The sequence below is a fragment of the Schistocerca serialis genome, chromosome 9 (assembly GCF_023864345.2).
Source record: "Schistocerca serialis cubense isolate TAMUIC-IGC-003099 chromosome 9, iqSchSeri2.2, whole genome shotgun sequence".
In the NCBI taxonomy this organism is placed as follows: Eukaryota; Metazoa; Arthropoda; class Insecta; order Orthoptera; family Acrididae; genus Schistocerca; species Schistocerca serialis.
Genome location: NC_064646.1, coordinates 309443176 through 309461695, shown reverse-complemented (window position 1 = coordinate 309461695; position 18520 = coordinate 309443176). Strand labels below are relative to the sequence as shown.

At 41.4% G+C, this 18520-nt stretch overlaps 1 protein-coding gene across 1 annotated transcript in view; it reads right to left on the bottom strand.

Annotated features, from left to right (window-relative positions):
* Positions 1-6280: 6280 nt before the first annotated feature.
* LOC126419795 (uncharacterized) overlaps positions 6281-18520 on the bottom strand; it is a 49949-nt gene continuing 37709 nt past the window's right edge. Inside the window, exon 4 of the mRNA XM_050086981.1 lies at positions 6281-6742. Within this exon, the coding sequence (XP_049942938.1) occupies positions 6725-6742 (18 nt within the window). The 3' untranslated portion in view covers positions 6281-6724. The remainder of the gene's footprint in view (positions 6743-18520) is intronic.

Here is an 18520-nt window from a genome sequence, read left to right as displayed (position 1 = left end):
ACAGGTGAAGATGGTACTCCTTGTCAAAATCAGTCTGCTAGTATCAACCATCGACCTTCATTTGAGGAATATAATTCTGAGCAAGTGCGTTTGGAGCACAGCATCATATGGACATGAATCATGAACTGTGTGATAAACGGAGAAGAAGAGAGTCGAAACATTTGTGGTGCGGTGCTGTAGAAGAAAACTGAAAAGTATATAAGCTGGTAACATAAGATATAAGGACGATATTCGCAGAATCACATGGGAGAGGAACATTTGGAAAATTTTGGAAGGATGAAGATGATTTGACATGTGTTAAGACATCAAGGAATAACTTCCTTGGTAGTTCAGAGAGCTTTAGAAGATTCAAACCATAGGGGAAGCTAGACAAAGGAATAAATCGAACAAATAATACAGGATGTTGTTTGCAAGTGCTATTATGAGATGAAGAGGTTGACACAAAAGAGGAGTTTATGGCGGGCCGCATCAAACAAATCAGAAGCCTGATTACTAAAAAAATGGCCGATCAGGAGTTAGTGTGAGTAAATAATGCGAAGCCCGCCTGGTTAGCCGTGCGGTCTAACGCATGGCTTTCCAGAGTGGGAAGGAGCGCCGGTGCCCGGCACGAATCCGCCCGGCGGATTTGTGTCGAGGTCCTATGAGCCGGCCAGCCTGTGGATGGTTTTTAGGTGGTTTTCCATCCGCCTCGGCGAATGCGAGCTGGCTCCCCTTAATCCGCCTCAGCTACACTGAATGGTCGCCGGCACGGTAACTCAGCGCGTTCGGTCAGAGGGCTAGCTGTAATAAAAAACTGAGTTAATGGATCAACGACGAACTGAAACGGGTGTCTTGCGACGTCCGCACCGAGCAGATACAACGAACGAAAACGAACAAAATGAGGAAAAAAAGTGGTCAGCGCGACAACTGTCAATTCTAAGAGCCCGGGTTCGATTCCCGGCTGGGTTGGAGATTTTCTTCGCTCCGGGGCTGGGTGTTGTGTTGCCCTAATCATCATCATTTCATCCCCATCGACGTGCAAGTCGCCGAAGTGGCGTCAAGTCGAAAGACTTGCACCAGGCGAGCCGTCTACCCGACGGGAGGCCCTCGTCAGACGACATTATTATTAGCTGCACTATGTCGGCGATTGCTGCGCAAACAAGTTCTCCACGCACGCGTACACCACCATTACTCTACCACGCAAACATAGGGGTTACACTTGTCTGGTGTGAGACGTTCCCCGGGGGTCCCACCGGGGGCCGAACCGCACAATACCCCTGGGTTCGGTGTGGGGCGACGGAGGGGTGAAGTGGACTGCGGTAGTAGTCGTGGGGTTGTGGACCACTGCGGCTGCGGCGAGGGCGGAGCCTCTCCGTCGTTTCTAGGTCCCCGGTTAACATAATACAGCATAAATAATGCGAAACCACATCGCGAGATCAAAGAGGCATTTTTATGTGATGAAATTATCGAAAGAACTTATCATTTTTATGAACAAACGAACAGTCTCGGTTGCAGTGTTAAAGTTTTTTATTACTTCCCAAAGGACGCGATTCACCTTTATTTAGGAATCTGGGGATTGGCTGACATTTGGCAGCGATGTGTAGATGAGATAGCGAGTATAAAAATATCCCAGCAGGTATATGTCCCATGTCAAAGTCCTAAAAACACTGCGCGGTGTCCTTATTACGGCATGTGATGCAGTCCAATGCAAACCAAATGGTGATCACCTTTGTAATGGAAGTAGACTCCACAGGAAGAATGGGTGTTATTGCCTCAACATGACATTGATGACGTTATTCAAAGAATGCTCCGTCGTCGTCAGGCGTCTATTTCTACCAGATGTGGTTACACCCCATAGTGAGCACATTAACCAATTGTCGGAAGGTGTGTGCAAATCTGTTAAGTTGGAAAAAACGAAGAAAACTTTCGTCTGCCGTTATGAAAGTTGCAGTTGTTTACATTCTGTATTCCTTACATTGTTTCTACTTTGCTGTCACCTGTTTATACTATTTTGTGGTAAAATAAACGCAAACTTGCCAAATTTCCGTTGGTTGCTTCAATTTTGGACGCCATTGTATATATAGACTTAATTTATCTGACGTTCTGCCTGTTGTTGTTCTTCTTTTTGTTCTCTTTGTACAACGACACATTTTCCCTAAGTGCATAAAGTGTCGAAGGTGACATAATATTAAAAGGTTTTTGAATTAACTGTCTTAAGATGTTGGAACAACACAGGTCACCATAAATAAGTTGTAGTTTCCAAATCACATCTGCATAATTCTGATATATTGTCAGGGTTTTTGATATTCGTATTATTGTGTATGTCCAAGACATCATTATGCTTCGTGTTTGTAAGACAATATAATGAACGCAGTAGAAAATGCACGGTTAGGAAGTAATTATCAGTGTTGCCGTTAAATGTAACTCACAATCACTTTGAGATAAACGAGGTGTGAAATAGGTAAATGAAGCTATTGTGTGTACGACACTATGCAGACTTTTATTTCTCGACTGTTGTGTCTTACACGTAAGATGAGCACTGTGTACTGTAGCTGTGCAAGATAAGCCAATCTGCCCTGAGGCATAGGAGACGTCACTCTCAGGTCAATGACGCCATCTGCGAGCCTTCCCCAAGTGGAGATGACCCTGTTTTCTACCGCAGATGAAGACAACAATAATGCAACGCGGGAGACAGCTAATGAGACAGGACAGGATTTGACAACCATCGGGCGATATTAGCGAGCATGCTGGGTTACGGTGCGAGCGTACAATCGCGTACAGTGTGAGGCTGGTGACAGAGGAAGTGCCTGTGCCGCGGCTGCAGCGTGCAGCTCCGCTGTGTTGCTCGAGTTTCATGAGCCGTCGATCACTTGTGAGATTAGTCGTAGTTACGTGGAACGAGTCATTTTACATTTATATCACACGTTCGTATATAAATATTGCTACATACTGGTCACTTTCTTTTTTAATTTTAATACCAGTACTGTTATGAGTTAATAATTCCTACCCATCATCTTTTACACATTTCAGAGTAGAAATTCTTTTATTTAATAGAATAAGCCGTAAAGGAGAAGAATTTTTAGTTTGTCTGCCAGTCATTTTATTTCATTGGGTAAGAGATCAAAAATTTTGATGGAAAACGTGGATTAAGGAACATAAATTTTTTCCTGGTGTTGTAATTATGCACACCATTTTTCCTTCTGAACTGGAGTGGGTTATTTACAGCAAATCTCATGCAGAATAAATATGCTCTGAAACAGTAGTCAAAATGCGTAACCCCTTAAACAGAAGGCTACAAGATCATCGTGGTTGAGCAACATGTATTACACTTACAGCATGTTTTTCAGCAATGAACACTTCCTTTCCTAAAGTTGAGTTACTCCAGAACATTATTCCATATGACATTCATCATTTCCTTGGGCCTTTGTCCCACTTCAATGTGGGGTCACCCCTATTACTAGGAATTTGGCAGTGTTTGTGTCAGGGGGTGGCAGGATGCCCTTCCTGTTACCACCCCGCACCCCCCCCCCCCCCCCCTCGGGACGGAATTAGTGTGCTCCAGATGTCTGCATGTAGTGTAAGCCATGCAATAGTGTGAACGTTTTCAAATGTCTACAATTCGTGAAACTGAGGCGGGACGTGGGGACCAGCCCGGTATTCACATTGTGGGATGTGGAAAACCACCTAAAAACCATATCCAGGCTTGCCATTAATCCACTTGGCGGATTCGATCTGGGGCCGGCGCGCCTACCCGAGTCCAGGAGTCGCATTAGCGCTCTCAGCTAACCTGGCGCTATTCCATATGACATTATTGAATGAAAATACACAAAATATATCAGGTTTTTTATTTTTCTCTCCCCAATGTTTGCAATGATTTTCAGTGCAAATGTGACTGAACCAAGTCGTCTTAGGTGTTCCAAAACGCGTTTTATGCGGAGCACTGAATATGTTGTGTCCTTTTGAAATTGAGAATGAGACTATCCGCTGAAAACCACTCAATAATACTTTTAAAAACATTATTTACTATTTCTTCTGTTGCTGTATGTATGTTTAGGTTAATTACGATACTACTGACTCCCGCAAAAAGAACTAATTTTGCTTGTCCTATGATAGAAGCAACGTCGTTTATAATATGAGAAGCAATAGTGAACCCAAGATGAGTCTTGTGGAATCCCCATTAGTGATTTTTTCGCCGGCCGGGGTGACCGAGCGGTTCTAGGCGCTACAGTCTGGAACCGCGCGACCGCTACGGTCGCACGTTCGAATTCTGCCTCGAGAATAGATATGTGTGATGTCCTTAGGGTAGTTAGGTTTAAGTAGTTCTAAGTTCTGGGAGACTGATGACCTTAGAAGTTAAGTCCCATAGCGCTCAGAGCGATTTGATTTTCTCCCCAGTCAGAAGAATTTCCGCTACTTACACTGGACGTTTCACTAAGTACATCTTCCTGCAGTCTTTTACTTAGATGTGACGTCAACTATTGGTTTACTGTAGCATAATTTCCATAAAATGTCAGTTTATCCAGTAGAATATTATGATTCACACAGTCAAATGCCTTAGACAGGCCGAGAAAATACCAATTGGCGCTGTTACATTACTCAGTGCTTATAAAATATGGTGAGTTAATGTGTAAATGACGTTCTCGGTAAAGGAGTTCTTCTGGAATCCAAACTGAGATTTACTGAGGATATTATTGTTACTGATGTGGGATAGTATTCTAAAATATAATGCATTTGCCACAACACCAGCTGGCTCTTTGCTAGTAGTATTTGGGGTCCGGCCTCTACATCTGCGATGTCAGAAAAAGAGGTGCCGTCTACTGGATGAAGAAAAACATGCTGCATGCATTATATTACATACTGAGAACTCGTGAAGTAAATTCTATCTCATCACAGAGTGTATAATGGATTTGTAGAAGGAGATATGAGCCTCGTCTGCCATTAAAGGCGAACATATTTCTTCTTGTATTCATAAACAAAGCGGACATATTGTTCCCAAATGTCAGGGAGAAATACTAGATGGTCCACATTCAATCAAGCTCTGACCTTGTGCGCTATCTGACAGTATACGCCGCATACCCGAATTATTGACATATAACCCAGCTGTGACTGCGTGATCATAGATACACTTGACCTTGTCCTGCTGGAACGTCTGAATAATGAGTCCGTGATGGCAGAAGAAAGACAGAAGCATCAGGGCACTCCTGTCTACGAGGCAGTGTGTACTGAGAAGACACGTGACTTTTTGAATGGAAGAATTTCGTTGTCGTCTATATAAATAAAATGCACATGTCTGGCATAGCTTCTCAAGGAATTACCTTCAGTTACTTTTGCTCTACGTATTAGCAAAGCAGGTTTTAAATTTGATCTGACATCATTACTGATTAACAGCTCCTTCTATTCCATGAACAAATCTCTATTTAAAAACTGGTAGCCTGAAAAAAAATAGTTTTTAAGTTTGGTTGCATGAATAGGACTAAAAATAAACGTTTTCACTAGTTTTACCATTAAACATGTACGTGTATCCTGTAAACTGAGTCGTTCCACATCACTTCGACAAAATAATCGTTCGAATGATGTGTGGCACATGTAACTAACTATTCCTACATTCCAGAAACGCCTCTCCATGGGAACCATCGAATATTACATGTATCTCCGTAACCATGTTGGTGTTACGCTGACCTATCATCACATTGTGCTTAACCGACTGAAATATAGGACACGTTCTCTGTCCCTGCTGAATTAATGAATGCGCATCCATTAAGACGAAGGTCGATCTGCTAGGTGTGTCAAAAGTTACTGTACTTGCTGTCTTTTCGGTGTGCTTATTCCGTGCGATATTAGAATAGTGGAAGAAAAACTGAACTTACAGATAAAGACACAAAGGTTAAATAGGACTGCTATTTCTAATAACAAGACCACTCCCTAAAATCGCTTAAAAGGGGCCTAGCATCCACAGGGTTCCCTAGATGAGTGTGGTCGAAAATTTAAAATAATACATTTATGGTGGAAAACACACTGGTTTTTTTGTACTGTGTGCGCAAGTGCAAGAAGCCTGGAACGCTGAATATGGACTACTAATCAGTATTAACAAGTGATGATTCTACATTTTCATAGTTACTTAAGAACCTTCATGCATAGATAAAGCCAGATGTCTAAAACCCAGACTGTATGTGTGAGATTGCATCTTCCAAGATGATAATGCTCACAGCCACACCACTGGATACGTCCAACATTCATTTCATACGTATTCCCAGGTGAATTTAGGCTGTTCTGGTCCGCAAAAACGACAGTACACAGTAAGTTCATTAATTATTCCAATTCCTTTATTGAAGCAACAAGCATTTCTATGAACAGAAGGCAATTATTTTGCAGCTACAGCAGCGGGCGCGGGAAGATATCTCTTACAGAAAAAAACGTTATAAATTCCAAAATGCATTTAATTTCCAGGCCCATGCCATGTTGCTAGACTGGGAACTCAGATTTCATTTTCCTTTCTTTCTCTGTCATCTTTATGGTATATTCCTCTGATGAGTGGAACCAAAGAACGCTGTTAGATGCCAGTAGGGCTACAAATATGAGAGACACAACTGTGGTAGACGGGAAAAGTATATTTTTCATTTTAGGAACGCTACGCACTCCAGCAGAAGAGCGAATTCATGACACAGAATCCTAGTTGTCCTCTTCGGTGTGTTTTCATCTGTCAGTCCATTCCTGCTGACACTACGATGATGACAGCTTCGTAGAATCATTTAGAAAATGCATCCTGGAAAGAAAATAATTGCTTTTGGTTATGGTAATAAATGAACAATCTAAGCTACTATTATGCAAGGACATTTCTTGCTTCTTACATATCAAGTTACTATTCAGCGTAGTATAACTATTTTACTACCAACTAATCGCTCTTTCGTCTGAAGTATTATTTATGTCCATATTATTCGTTAGAGATGTCTATATCTGGAAGTCATCAAATCCATGCCAATTTGTTTTCAAGAAAAAAGTAAATTTATCTACTAAGGAAATGCACTCGTAATAAATATTCAGTTTTTTGGCAGACAGTTGTAAGATAATCAGTTATTCGGTTAATAAAACTGCCCGTCAACACAAGGGTGATATGATATAAACATTGGTTACTTAGTAATAATTTTATTTTGAAATTCCCAAGATATCAGATGAAAATGTTCAGAGCTATTCGTAGCTGTGTTGATAATGTTACGCACCAGTTGTCAAAAGTTGTGATAAAAATTAACAACTGGTGGCTAACATTTTCAGTGCTGATTCATGAGACAGTTGTATTTCGGCTTCACAACGGACAACCTCTTGGTAGCATTTTAAACTATTCAGAGAAAAATTTGATATAGGACGCAATGATCGAAAGATTCTTTAGAGCTCGACATGGACAAAAAGCGCCACTTATCTGTGTAGAGGCCGAATCGGGTCATGCGCTTATCAGAAACATATTTTATTTCATTACGATTTCTTTGCAAACACAACAAGTATCTCAGAAAAAGACTGCGAAATGAACCTCGACACACGAATTGCCTGCGCTGTTCAAAAATTCAAATTGTAATATGATTTCCCAACGCACTTGCACCAGAATAATTAAACAATGCAACCCATACACTCAAGCAACTCACTTAAAATTTTAAGAACATGATATAAAGGTTTTGCTTCTATTCAGAGCTAGATTGCTACATCTAATTACAAGAGTATTTTTGTGTTAGCTTATTCTAAAAAGAAACTGTTGCATTTGGTCAGGACAAATGGAGACATCATTTGCAGGTTTATGTTGCTTTTTTATTGCATTGGGAAGAGTTATGCTTACAAACGAAGTTCTATGAAACAAAATACCTGACATTACAGACTTCCAAAAAAAAATTACAAATTCATTTGTCTATGGTCAATTTTACGATAATTCTCGAATTTTAGAGATCTCTATTATCTTCCTGCAACAGTCCAGTTTACGACCGCTTGTCACGTTGCATTGTACGTCAATGTCGACAGGGTAAAATGCTCTCTCTTGTATGCGTTACGTGATACGCACGTTTCGTCAAAGACCTGAATAGTATTCTCTTTTTTACATTGGCATTCATAAGACAGAGAAAGTGAGGATAACAGCTGTGATTACGAGCTGACGACACTGCCTCCTAGCCATAACATTGCAGTAGGGACGTATAGCCCACGTCTTCTAGTGCTGTTTCGTGTCTTTAGACGTTAGTTGCAGTGCAATGGTGCCACCTGTGCGGTATTCGACACACATTTCTCAGATGCCGTGAGACGCGGCGGTTGCTCGTTACACCTCGAAACGTAAGTATATTTGTGCATGTTAACTTAGCTGTCCAGCAGCTGGAAGTATTTATATATGTTACTCTAGCTTCAAACAAGGTATCCGCATCAACTTAGAATTTGTAAGGACATGTAGACACTGTGTAGGCCTTTGTGTCTGGTCCTCAGCTCTGAGTTTCCGCATTATCAAAACTCTAGTGAAAACTGACAAGTAGATGGAAGAGCTGAGTGGAACTTTGGAAATTTCTGGTAAGCTTCTATGGGCCCAAACTGCGGGGGTCATCGGTCCCTAGGCTTACACACAACCACTTAAATTAACTTACGCTAAGAACAACACACACACACACATATGCCCGAGGGAGGACTCGAACTTCCGACTGGGGGAGCCGCGCGAACTGTGGCAAGGCTAGGTAAGACGGCGCCGCTACCCCGCGCGGCATTTGAGTGGAATGAGAAAGTTGGAGAAGGCTATCAAGTTTCAGGTGATAAGTGGAAAGACTAGAAATATATTTTATCTTTGCTCTCTTATGACTGCAGTGGTTCACAGGCTGTGTGGCTGCAAGAAGAACGGGGAAAATGGATATAAAACACCTGGCTGAGGTAACAGGAAGAAGATATTTTTGTGACTAGTAAGTGCCATTTTATACGTGCAATGTACGTATGATAAAGCGGAAAGTGGCAAATTTTAATCACTTTTTGGATCTAGTTACTGACATTAGTTTTCGAGAAAAATAACATTTATCAAAATCGAGGAATAAGGGATAGCCTGAAATGAAGAAACACTAGGAAAGTGGTATCTAAGCCTGCTGATGGCGTTACATATGATAATGTGAGTCATATATCCTAGTAGATTGAAGCAGAGAATGCGAAGAAATGCACAATGTGTTTAAAATGCAGAGTTGACCTGTGCATACTATAAAACGATTTTTTTCTGAAATATCATTAAAAATAACTCTTAGGTTTTTTGTATAACTCCAGTGTATCAGTTACAAGTCAGTCACCAGCACCACCGTGATCATCAGTAATTGTTCTGCCCTCTGGCAAGTACAGGCGTCGTACTTGACCATCTTTCTCCGTCTTACGCCTCCCTCTTTAGTTCCACGTGGCTATTGCTTCCTCCCTGAGACTGCTGGTTGCTATCATCTTCGAACCTGGCACCTCAAGATGTGGCCTAGCCAATTTCATTCTTTCCCTTATGGTGTCCAATAAGTTTCTGTTCTTATAAACTCAGCACCTCCTCATTCCTCGCCCTTTCCCTCCCACTCACGTCCTCTAGTTTCCTCCGTATATTTCCAGCACTTGCAACCTTCTTTCCTCATCTTTTCAGAGAATTCGAGTTTCCGCAGTTTACGAAAATTTTCCCCATATGTAGCATTTGGCCAATCTTCTCCTCAGCTTTTTACTCACCGGCTCACATAGTAATTCTCTCTTTTTTGTTGATTGACGTGTATACGAAATTTGGATTTTAATTCCTGTTTGTTCCACAGAAATGGTATTATTTGGTGATGCATATAATTATTTTGCACCTTTTTGTTCTTTTCTTGGAATAAATAACAGGCGCCTTGCGACGGATTGTGCGGCCGCCTCGTCGGAGTTTCGAGTCCTCCCTCGGGCACGGGTGTGTGTGTCGTTCTTAGCGTAAGTTAGAGTAAGTTAAATTGAGTAGTGTGTAAGCCTAGGGACTGATGACCTTAGCAGTTTGATCCCATAGGAACTTACCACTACCAAATAAATAACAGGTCTGAGGGAATGAATGTCAGGATGAATTAAAAAATCAAATGGCTCTAAGCGCTATGGGACTTAATATCTGAGGTCGTCAGTCCCCTAGACTTAGAACTACTTAAACCTAACTAACCTAAGGACATCACACACATCTATGCCCGAGGCAGGATTCGAACCTGCGACCGTAGCAGCCACCCGGCGCCGTACTGCAGCGGCTAGAACCGCTCGACCACAGCTGCCGGCGATGAATTAAAGTCACCATCAAAACAACTGCATGAATTTGGTTTTTTATTACTGACTTATAAGTTCTCCTCGCATGACAATAAATATAAAATGAAAAGATTTCAGGCAACTGCCTCAATGGAGACTGTATAGGCACCTGTGCCGTTGGGAATGGGGGGCTGGGGCAATTAACTGATGGGACCGAGCTGAATACCATTTATTAACAAAAATATCCCTCAGATGAAGCTAGTACTCTTGGCTGGCTACAGGACTGCCGCCCTCGCGGTTGCAGGGCCATCAGCTCTGTGGGACATCCTGAGCGCCACCGTTTCTCCAGTCATAGGCACCGATCTCAACCTTCGTCTAAAACAGGTAAGCGGCTCGCTTACAATGTTACCAGAGCCTTTACGCACAACAGCGATACAGACAATGAAAATACTGCGGATATTTTAACTTGAATTCAAATAATCAAAAGCAATTTCATTTCATTTAAGCTCTCAGTAACTCAGACAAAAAAATTGAGACGTATATCCTGACAGACTGACTGAAATTGCTATCTTTAAAGTACGAGGCCTGTTCAGAAAGTAAGCTCCGATTGATTGCCAAATTGAAACCACAGTGAACATCAGAAATGTTTTACTTGTAACAATTAGCTACACCTTTCAGCTACTTCTCTACGTAGTCGCCGTTCTGACTTAGACTTTTGTCATAGCGTTGTACCAACTTTTCAATAGCCTCATCATAGAAGGCAGCCGCCAGTGCTTTCCGCCAATTCTCCACGCTGGCCTACACCTCGTTGTCTGTGTCAAAATGTTGTCTTCAAAGACAGCGGTTCATGTGACCAGAGATGAAACTCAGGGGGAGACAACTGCGGACTGTATTGTGGGTAATCTAACATTTCCATTTGAAAACGATGCAGGAGCATCTTCATTGCCCCTGCAGAATGCGGCTGAGAATTGTCGTGAAGACGAAACAGCACGACAGTTATGTAATGTTAGCTGCATAGCTTCAGGCGAAATTTCTCACCAGGCCCTCGTACTTGGCGGCAGACACTATTTTCTAGACATCTTTACGCACTCACTGCGAGCTGAGAAATGAGAGGAGCGACGTGATGCTAACTGGGGTTATACTAGAGACACTACCCAACACATCTGTGCAAAGCTTTATTGGATTTTCATAGTCGTTTCCATTTCGCGACCGATCGGAGCTTACTTTCCGAACGCCCCTCGTATATCCATTCATTAATAAAAGTTTTACTCGATAAAACATAAATAAAGTGACCACAAGTAAAATCTGGGTTTAATTACTTTGGCCCTATGGACAAGAATCTTTTAATACATAATGTCCGTTTTTCATTACTAGTACAACGGGCAAAATAAAACGATACCTTTAGACGGATAATTCAAAAAAGTAAGCGTAATGCCCAATTCACTATTGGCGGCCAACGCTGTGTTCCCAAACCATAAACATTTAACACTCCATGCTACGACGCTGTATTACGGTACACCACATCGGCGTCAGGATATGTCAGGCAGAGCTTTCCGGAAGCACCCCACGCTTCTCACACAGGGCGCTCCGCCGATAACGTGCAGGCCAGTTGCAGGCCAGCGCCACCAGAGTCCGCCATCGGGCGGGCGGGCGCGTGAATTCAGACAGCCGAAACGATGCACATTCGGCAAAAAACAACAAAACAAGTATAAAATAATGATACGCATTTCCAAATCAGACCATTTTGGTGGAATAAACACAATAAAATAACTGGAATTAAAATTCATATTGTGACGAAACAAGCGCTGTATGGTTTGAGAGGTACAGAGGAGAGAGAGTGCGCCGGGACTTATCCCAGTTCACTGCTACTACGGCCGCGTCATCATAACGCGTCTGTGCGTAGCATACAAAGTATTGCGCCATAATCTAAGGATAAATTTAAAAATTAAAGTTCTTTTTCCGAAATTTGTCAACATATGCTCCAGTATATTAATGTTTAAATTGTTAAATCTCAGACTGATCAGATAAATATGTTTCCCTACATACATCGTTTTAAATAAAAAATAAGCGGCGCTAAATAATGAAGCTAAAAAGACAAAAATTGTTCAGAATGTGCAAATGTACGTCAAAATCAAGTGTTACCAGCCTCAACTTGATTGGAGCAGTGTTTTGGTCGAAATCCAAGTTTTTACGAAAAATTGAAGGCGCTAAATATTAGACTTAGAAAAAAGAAAATTGATATGAAGCGTCAGTTTAATATGAAAACATTAACTACAGAGCCCCAGTAAGCTACCTCTAATAGTTTTCGAGTAATTCACTGAGAACTAAATTTGGAACAAAAACGTCTTCATTTGTAGTAGATTAAGTATCAGTTATATGAGGTTGAGTCAAAATAACAAATCGAAATTTCGCGCCGTTATCCTGTAAGTTGGTAAGCGTGCCACAAACAGCGTGTAGAATGGCCTGTAGGTGGCAGCATAGTGCAGATGCACACATACCGTCGCAATATAAGTATAAAGATGACCGCCCCACTTGCGACTTGCACCAGGGAACAACAGCGTTCTGTTATTCGGTTTTCGCGTAGTGAAGGTGTGAAACCTATTGAAATTCATCCACGAAAGAAGGTTCAGTACGGTGGTGCATGTTTGTCACAGCAGCAAGTCTACGAATGGAGTAGGAAGTACGCAAATGGTGTGACTTCAGTGGAAGATGCTCCTCGTTCAGGTCAGGCACAACGAGTTGTGACTCCACAGAACATTGCAGCAGTTGAAGCCATAGTGAAGGAAAACCACCGAGTGATAGTGAATGACGTTGCAGCATGTTTACAGATTAGTCATGGGTGAGCACACCACATTGTGCATGATGTACTCCAGTTTCACAAAGTGTCTGCAAGATGGGTGTCACGGCAGCTGACTCTTGAAATGAGACAACGACGTGTTGATGCTTGTGAAGAACTTCTTCGGCGCTTTAAACGAGAAGGTGATGGGTTCCTTGCAAGAATCGTTACTGGGGACGAAACCTGGGTTCACTTCCACCAACCAGAGACGAATAGAGCGAGCAAGGAATGGCGCCATTCCTCATCACCAAAACCAAAGAAGTTTCGAACAGAACCATCAGCAGGGAAGGTTATTTTGGAGCATTACAATCCTAGAGGGACCACTGTCACCAGTGCATCATATACAGATCTCCTAAAAAATCTGTGGCCTGCAATCAAATCAGAGCGACGTGGATTGCTGTCAGCAGGTGTCCTTTTGCAACATGACAATGCAGGACCCCACACTGACCGTACAACAGTTGCAACAATCACAGATCTGCATTTTGAGTGGCTTCCTCATTCACCATACTCACCAGACCTTGCCCCAAGTGATTTCCATATGTTTGGACCACTGGACGCAATGGGAGGAAAGAAGTTCCGTTCTGATGAAGAGGTACGCCAGGCGGTGCATGAATGGTTGAGCGGACTACCAAAAGAATTTTTTTCTAAAGGAATTTATGCACTTTGTAACCTCTGGAGGACTTGCATTGAGCGTGGGGGAGATAATGTTGTAAAGTGATACAGCTTTGTACCACTTCTGCACAATAAATAATATTTAAAAAATATTTAAGGTTTTCATTTGACTCACCCTCGTATTAATGATAGTTCTGACTACAGAACTTGGTTAATTAAGATATAATAAGTTTCAAGACTTTGATGCAAATACAAATCAACACAAGGTCTCTTAAAGATGTAGTTCAGAGGTCATATTCTACTGTTAGTTCCGTTCTAAAACTTCTAGCCGGAAAAGTTTAAATCCATGGGAGCTAAAACTTTTTTCTGTGATTAAAGCCAACTTAATTCCATTCATACAAAAATTACGAGGATTGTTAATTGATTCATGACCGAGTTACTAAATAATACGTATCCGAGAAAGTACTCATTTAGAGGTTGCTACCGGGGCATGAAGTGGATGACTGCAGGTGTTCCCTTCGGCCGTCCGCTGCGCCCATATATAAATACGGCGTGAAAGGTAGTGAATCTTTACTTCGCATCCACCTACCACGCGGTCCGCGTCAGTCAGACGCCGGCTTACGCCCTACCTCGAATGACGTCACAGTATGGTGCTGCTAGACGCACGTTTTTGGCACAAATAGGAAGTGCACTTGCGAGGACTTTACACCGACCTGGATCGCTTAGATTATGCTGAGGTGTGCCGCCCGTAATGTTAACAGAATCGGGTGGTAAGTGGTGAGATTATTTTCCACTTTTGTGGCGAGCAGTTAACTATGATTATTAAAGGTCGGGGCGAAAGAGCATTTAATGGGCACTTTCCGTAAAAGTCGCCTCTGAACTGCTCATAGTGCAGCTTATGATAGAGACATCATTATTATTATTATCAGCAGGGGCGATTCTAGAAGTCGGTCAAGAGGGGGGGGGGGGGGGCTAATGGCAGGGTGCGGGGAATTTGGGGGAATGGAATATCGCTTAACAAAAGGAGAGTTGGCGTCCTCCACCGACAAATTGCTAAAATTTGGTGTTGCTTAAAGTAGTTTTTAATAACTGTTTTGGAGTTCAGGGTGAAAAATCTGTATTAATAAATAATAAGACGTCCATTTTAAGTTAAATGATGTTTATTGGTTTATATAGTAAGCTATTTTCCGTCCTTAAAATGTGTCCGAAATACATTGCAACCTATATTGCTACATAATTATTTTTAAAAACTGATTGAATCTGTTGGAGAAATATATGTGCTGTTTTCTGAAGTCATTTTATACAGTGCAATATGATACTCCATTTCGGAGTGGGGGGGGGGGTGCTATAGCCCCTTAGCCCCCCTCCCCCCTGCCACCTCCCCTGATTATCAGGAAATTTACTATTTTTGCGTGTGTACTTTTCTTAAATATAAATGAATCAGTTTGAACTCAAAACTTTTATTTATAATTATAGTTCCTGATCCCGCAGAGTAAACAGAGAGTAGAAACATTTCTGTCAGTGAACAGAGGAAGAATGTGTAGTTGCAGATTGGAAGCTATGGTCAGTATGTTCTCCATCGCTTTCTGGCTGACCACAAAAATAGTTTTCAGGCTCTCGTAAAAAGACGGCGCCGCTACCCCGCAAAATATCAGATCATGTATCACTGCAGTGGCAGCAAGTTATCATGTGGTATGGACCGCTGTAAATATCACACTAAAATTATTTACCTTCGAATTCAAGTTGGGAATGGCACTAAAATTACACCATTTCTCTTTGAATGTGAGCTGTAACAATAAAATTACACCATTTTCTTCGAATGAATGATAGTTCGCAAATAAAACGGATCAAAACATTTGTTGTAGCGCTCTCTACGCGATAACTAGAAACGCTACGATCCATTCTACGTAATTACTCTGCTATTCACAATAAAGTGCCTGGCAGAAGGTTCAATGAACCACCTTCAAGCTGTCCCTCTACCCTTCCACTCTCTAACGGCACGCGGGAAAAACGAGCACTTAAATTTTTCTGTGCGAGCCCTGATTTCTCTTATTTTATAGTGATTATTTCTCCCTATGTAGGTAGGAGCCAACAGAATGTTTTCGCAATCGGAGAAGAAAATTGGTGATTGAAATTTCATGAGAAGATCCCGTCGCTACGAAAAACGCCATTGTTTACATGGTTCCCACTCCAATTCACGTATCATGTCTGTGACACTATCTCCCCTATTTCGCGATAATACAAAACGAGCTGCCCTTCTTTGTACTTTTTCGATGTCATCTGTCAGTCTCACCTAATGCGGATCCCACACCGCAAAGCAATACTCCAGAATAGGGCGGACAAGCGTAGTGTAAGCAGTCTCTTTAGTAGACCTGTTGCACCTTTTAAGTGTTCTGCCAATGAATCGCAGTCTTTGGTTTGCTCTACCCACAATATTATCTATGTGATAGTTCCAGTTTAGGTTATTTGTAATTGTAATCCCAGAGAAAAGACGTAGCCGTCTCTTTCCTACTGCGCATGTTACGATCTGACACCCCTTTCGGAGCTAAGAGCGCTACGTTGCTCGCAGTCCAAGGTCAGCATTTTTCTTTGAAATTGCTTGTAGCGTCCTGTGCAGATATAATGTATGAGTACTTTTTTTAAAGATTAGTTGACTTGACGGCACTGTGAATGAGTGGTGTAAAGCGCAGACTACTCATTTTCATATCTGTGTTTTATTTTATTGCTCTTAATCTTAGATTATTAATCATAAAATTTAAAAATAACAGTTCAGTTTATCTACGTAAAATTTATATTTTCAATTTACTTGCGATTACTACCCTTGCAGTAAAAAGGCCATAGGTTAGATGGTGGTAAAACAAGCGAGTACACAAGGAAATCTAGTAGGGAAGTGTTTTCTGGAGACGACCTACTAATCGGCCTCTTTTCCAGCAGATCTTTGGAGGAGAAAGTGCGATTTAAAGAGTTAGGTGGATGTACTACAAATGTAAATCTAACAGCAGAGGAACACGGGACGAGGCTCTCCTTTGGCCTATCTCACACTGAAAATATCGAAATACTCGTAAAATATTTTTATCGGCTGCTTAACTGTCCAGAAGCAATCCATCTACATCATACTCTGCTTGCGACGTAATGGTGTGTGACGGAGAGTACTTTTGTACCAGTAACTGAGACTTCCAACCCTGTTTCACTTGCGAATGTCGCGTGGGAAGAATGATTGTCGGTAAGCCCCTGTATTGGCTGTAATTTCTCTAATTTTCTCTTCATGGCCATTACGTGAGAGGTATGTAGGGGGAAGTAGTATATTGTCCGACTCTTCCAGGAAAGTGCTCTCTCGAAATTTCGGTAGTAAATCTCTCCGTGATGTACAACGCCTGACTTGTAACATCAGCCAATGGAGTTTGTTGAGCATCTCCGTAACGCTGTGGTGCTAACTAAACGATCCCATGACGAAACGTCTCGCCCTTCGTTGCATCTGCTCTATCTCTTCTATCAGAATTGTCTGGTAGGGACACCAAATAGATGAACAATACTCAAGAATGGGTCGAACGAGCTCCGTATAAGCCACTTCCTTCGTGGGTGAGTTACATTTCCTTAAGATTCTTCCTATGAATCAGAATCTGGCATCTGCTTTTCCCAATAATTGTTTTATGTGGTCATTCCGCTTAAGGTCGCTCGAGATAGTTACTCCTTTTTACAGCGGTTTGTCACCAATAGCGTAGCTATACAGCAGTGGATTTCTGTTCCTATCGATAAGCTCTAATACTCAGACATTCATGAAAATCTAGAAGAAGATTTAGCCCCAACTAGCGAAGAAGCTGAAGAAGTTATTTAAACCTTATAAAGGTACTTGGCGGAGACTCTATTACAGCAGAACCTTTGAAATGGTCTCTACCAAAAATAAGAAAAATGAGGTAAAATTAATCTTTGGGAAATCTTAGACACCAGAAAAGCTCCCAGGAGAGTGGAAGGCGACCTTGACATATCTACCGGATAAGGGAGGCAATAAACAAGATGTTAACAACAGAGGAATTTCTTTACAATCACTTCCTTGTAACGTATTTTCCAAGTCTATGTTAAACAGAAACAGCGCTGGAGAGTAATTTAGGTGAATATCTAGGTTGTTTTAGGAAAGACAGATCATGTTCTGAACCAATATTTCATCTGAAGTCAATCATTTGGCAGAGATTATTGTGTTAAAAATTGTGTGTAGAATATTACGCAAGAGTAGAGCATGAGGAATTTTTAAAGCACCGTAGTCATTAACACATCTTCATAGTGAATATGTTCTTCAAGAACAAGGGTCCACAAATTGCTAGTCGCCCATTTTTTCCAAAAACCTTTTATTGTATTAAAACACAATGAATTACAATTTTATACAAAAGCTGATACAAACTCGATCACTATCGAACTGTTCTTCAAATTTTTACGTTAATGAAAGAATGACTTTTAAAAAATAAAATAAACAATAAAATAAGAGGCAATGTCGATCAATATTCATACCCCCAGTATGAACCGATTTTAACTTACATGACCGCCCAGAAGCGGTATTGGGAAATCGATTTACGAAATCCGCTTTTGTGAGACCCATGTAAACGGGTTGTTAGAATAGCGGATAAAAACTTTACCAGTTTTTAATCAGTTTGAAGACAAGACGGCAACGTACAGACGAAACAATCAAGAATTAAATGCCAAACAAATGAAATGTATCGTAATAAAGTGACTATAATTTTTATCGCGAGAATGAATTACTGGATCAAGACCCATATTGGAGATAGTACCATCAGATCTCACTAGACCGCGGGACGAGCGAAAGCTATGACTGAATTTTATTTATTTATTATTTGTCGTAGTTACGCATGAACCGCACCCTAGAAG